This window comes from Gavialis gangeticus, unplaced genomic scaffold (assembly GCF_001723915.1).
Source record: "Gavialis gangeticus isolate Ggan-Ray unplaced genomic scaffold, GavGan_comp1, whole genome shotgun sequence".
Classification (NCBI taxonomy): Eukaryota; Metazoa; Chordata; order Crocodylia; family Gavialidae; genus Gavialis; species Gavialis gangeticus.
The window spans coordinates 9,539,044-9,540,970 of record NW_017729013.1 but is presented as its reverse complement, the minus strand read 5'-3'; the positions used below and the strand labels follow the sequence as shown (position 1 = coordinate 9,540,970).

The window sequence follows — 1,927 nt, the reverse complement described above, 5'->3', positions numbered from 1 at the left end:
CCCCTGACCCCCCCCCCACTTGTGGGAAAAAAATAAAGACTGCAGTAGTAGCATCAGCGTGCGGCTGCCAGTCCATTTGGGGGTCTAATTGTTGCCTTCTCCACCATCGTCGTCTTGCTGATCACTTGTCCAGAGCGTTAGGTTGTCACGAAGAAGCTGCATGATGAGCGTTGAGTCTTTGTAGGAATCCTCGTTGAGGGTGTCCAGCTCTGCAATGGCATCATCAAACGCTGTCTTGGCCAGGTGGCACGCCTGCTCGGGAGCATTCTGGATCTCGTAGTAGAAAACTGAGTAGTTAAGTGCCAGGCCAAGCCTGATGGGATGAGTTGGCTGCATGTGCTCCTTGCTGATCTCATGGGCTTCACTATAGGCTTTCTCTGAAGACTCTACCACGGTCGCCCTCTTCTCACCTGTGGCCACCTCAGCCAGGTAGCGATAATAGTCCCCTTTCATCTTCAGGTAAAAGACTTTACTCTCATACTGTGTCTCACTGCAGTTCTTGATCAGATAGTTGTCCAGCAGGCTCAGCACATCTTGGCATACAGCTTCCAATTCCTTCTCTATTTTCTCACGGTAGGCCCGTACCATTTCTATCTTCTTTTCGTTACCATCAGCAGATGTCTTCTGCTCAATGCTACTGATTACACGCCAGGAAGAGCGCCGTGCTCCCACTACATTTTTATAGGCCACAGACAACAGGTTCCTTTCTTCATTGGACAGTGGCTCATTCAGCTCCGTCACCTGTATTGGAAGAGGAGAAAGAAAAAGAAGTTGGGCTAAATTAAAACCTCTTGTCATTTTCCATCTCTACCTCACACTGATGTTCCCACCTATCTCTAGCCAAGTGTCCTGAGCAAAGTATGGGCTGACAAGGTTCTGGTTTACTTTTCCATAGCACAGATGCAACAACTTTTAAGGATATCATTCCAAGTTTGGAAGCTGTCAGAACCATCACTAGAAAACAATTTGTTTGGTGTTACCAACTCTGACAGTACCAGTTGTTCCATTTTACCCAAAACACTTCCAAAGTTTACACACTTTGCTAGCACAGTCTCTCAAGTAAAGCCGGAATAAACCAGAGGCACTTCACTTATAGTGTAGGTGATGGACTTCAACAAGCAGCATAGATGGGAGATGAAAGTGAATGCCCAAGCAAAGCAGGGAAGGCCATGTCGGTTCACTTTTAGGAATACAAGCCAGGCAAATAGTTGGAATTCAAGCTAATTGAACATCCACATAACTGGTTTGTAAGCCCCTCCCCACAAAACTATATGGGCGTGAGGGTGGAAGCAAACATCACGTCTCGACCTGAAAGTAGATGCACGGACTAAATCTACAATAAACAAATCTATTAAATCTTATCTTTGCAATAAATAAATAAAATCACATGGCAGCAGCATGCTATTCTTCTTACGAGATTTTCCACTGCCAACATTTCCATGTATATCTTCACACCTATCAGTATCATGCTACCTCCACTAACAAAAGGTAGTGAACTGCCAATAGAGTGGGATGGTTTAGGAGACTAGTAAAGAAACAGGCAGGTGTCTTGAAGCTGTTGGGTCCAGCCAAGACTACAGTACAATTTGTAGTGTCGTGCTTGAGTTTGTGGATTCATTCCAGTTCTTAGGTAGTAAGTGCCCAGACCCACTGCAGCCAAAAATCAGGAGTAGCAATCCACAATAACTGTAAAGCTATGAGAAGCCACCCTTATATTAGGAAAATTGCTTTGCTCTGTTCTGTGGATGGGACTAAAGTCTCTAGAATCCCAGCATGCCTTTTGGTACTAGTACTTCAGACAGCAAAACTCCTTTGATTAGGTGTGGCAGCAAATCCCCATCCATACAATAGCTCTTAATAAGTGTCCACATTTAAAATATACTCAGCAATTTACATAGCTCCTCAAAGCAGTTTCTGGTAAACAAGG

General features: G+C 44.6%; 1 protein-coding gene across 1 annotated transcript; it reads right to left on the bottom strand.

Annotated features, from left to right (window-relative positions):
• Positions 1–6: 6 nt before the first annotated feature.
• Positions 7–1,391, bottom strand: YWHAG (tyrosine 3-monooxygenase/tryptophan 5-monooxygenase activation protein gamma). Its single transcript, XM_019511489.1, has one exon. It carries the CDS (start codon positions 796–798, stop codon positions 85–87), a length of 714 nt encoding a protein of 237 aa, XP_019367034.1. The 5' UTR covers positions 799–1,391; the 3' UTR covers positions 7–84.
• Between the last annotated feature and the right edge of the window lie 536 nt (positions 1,392–1,927).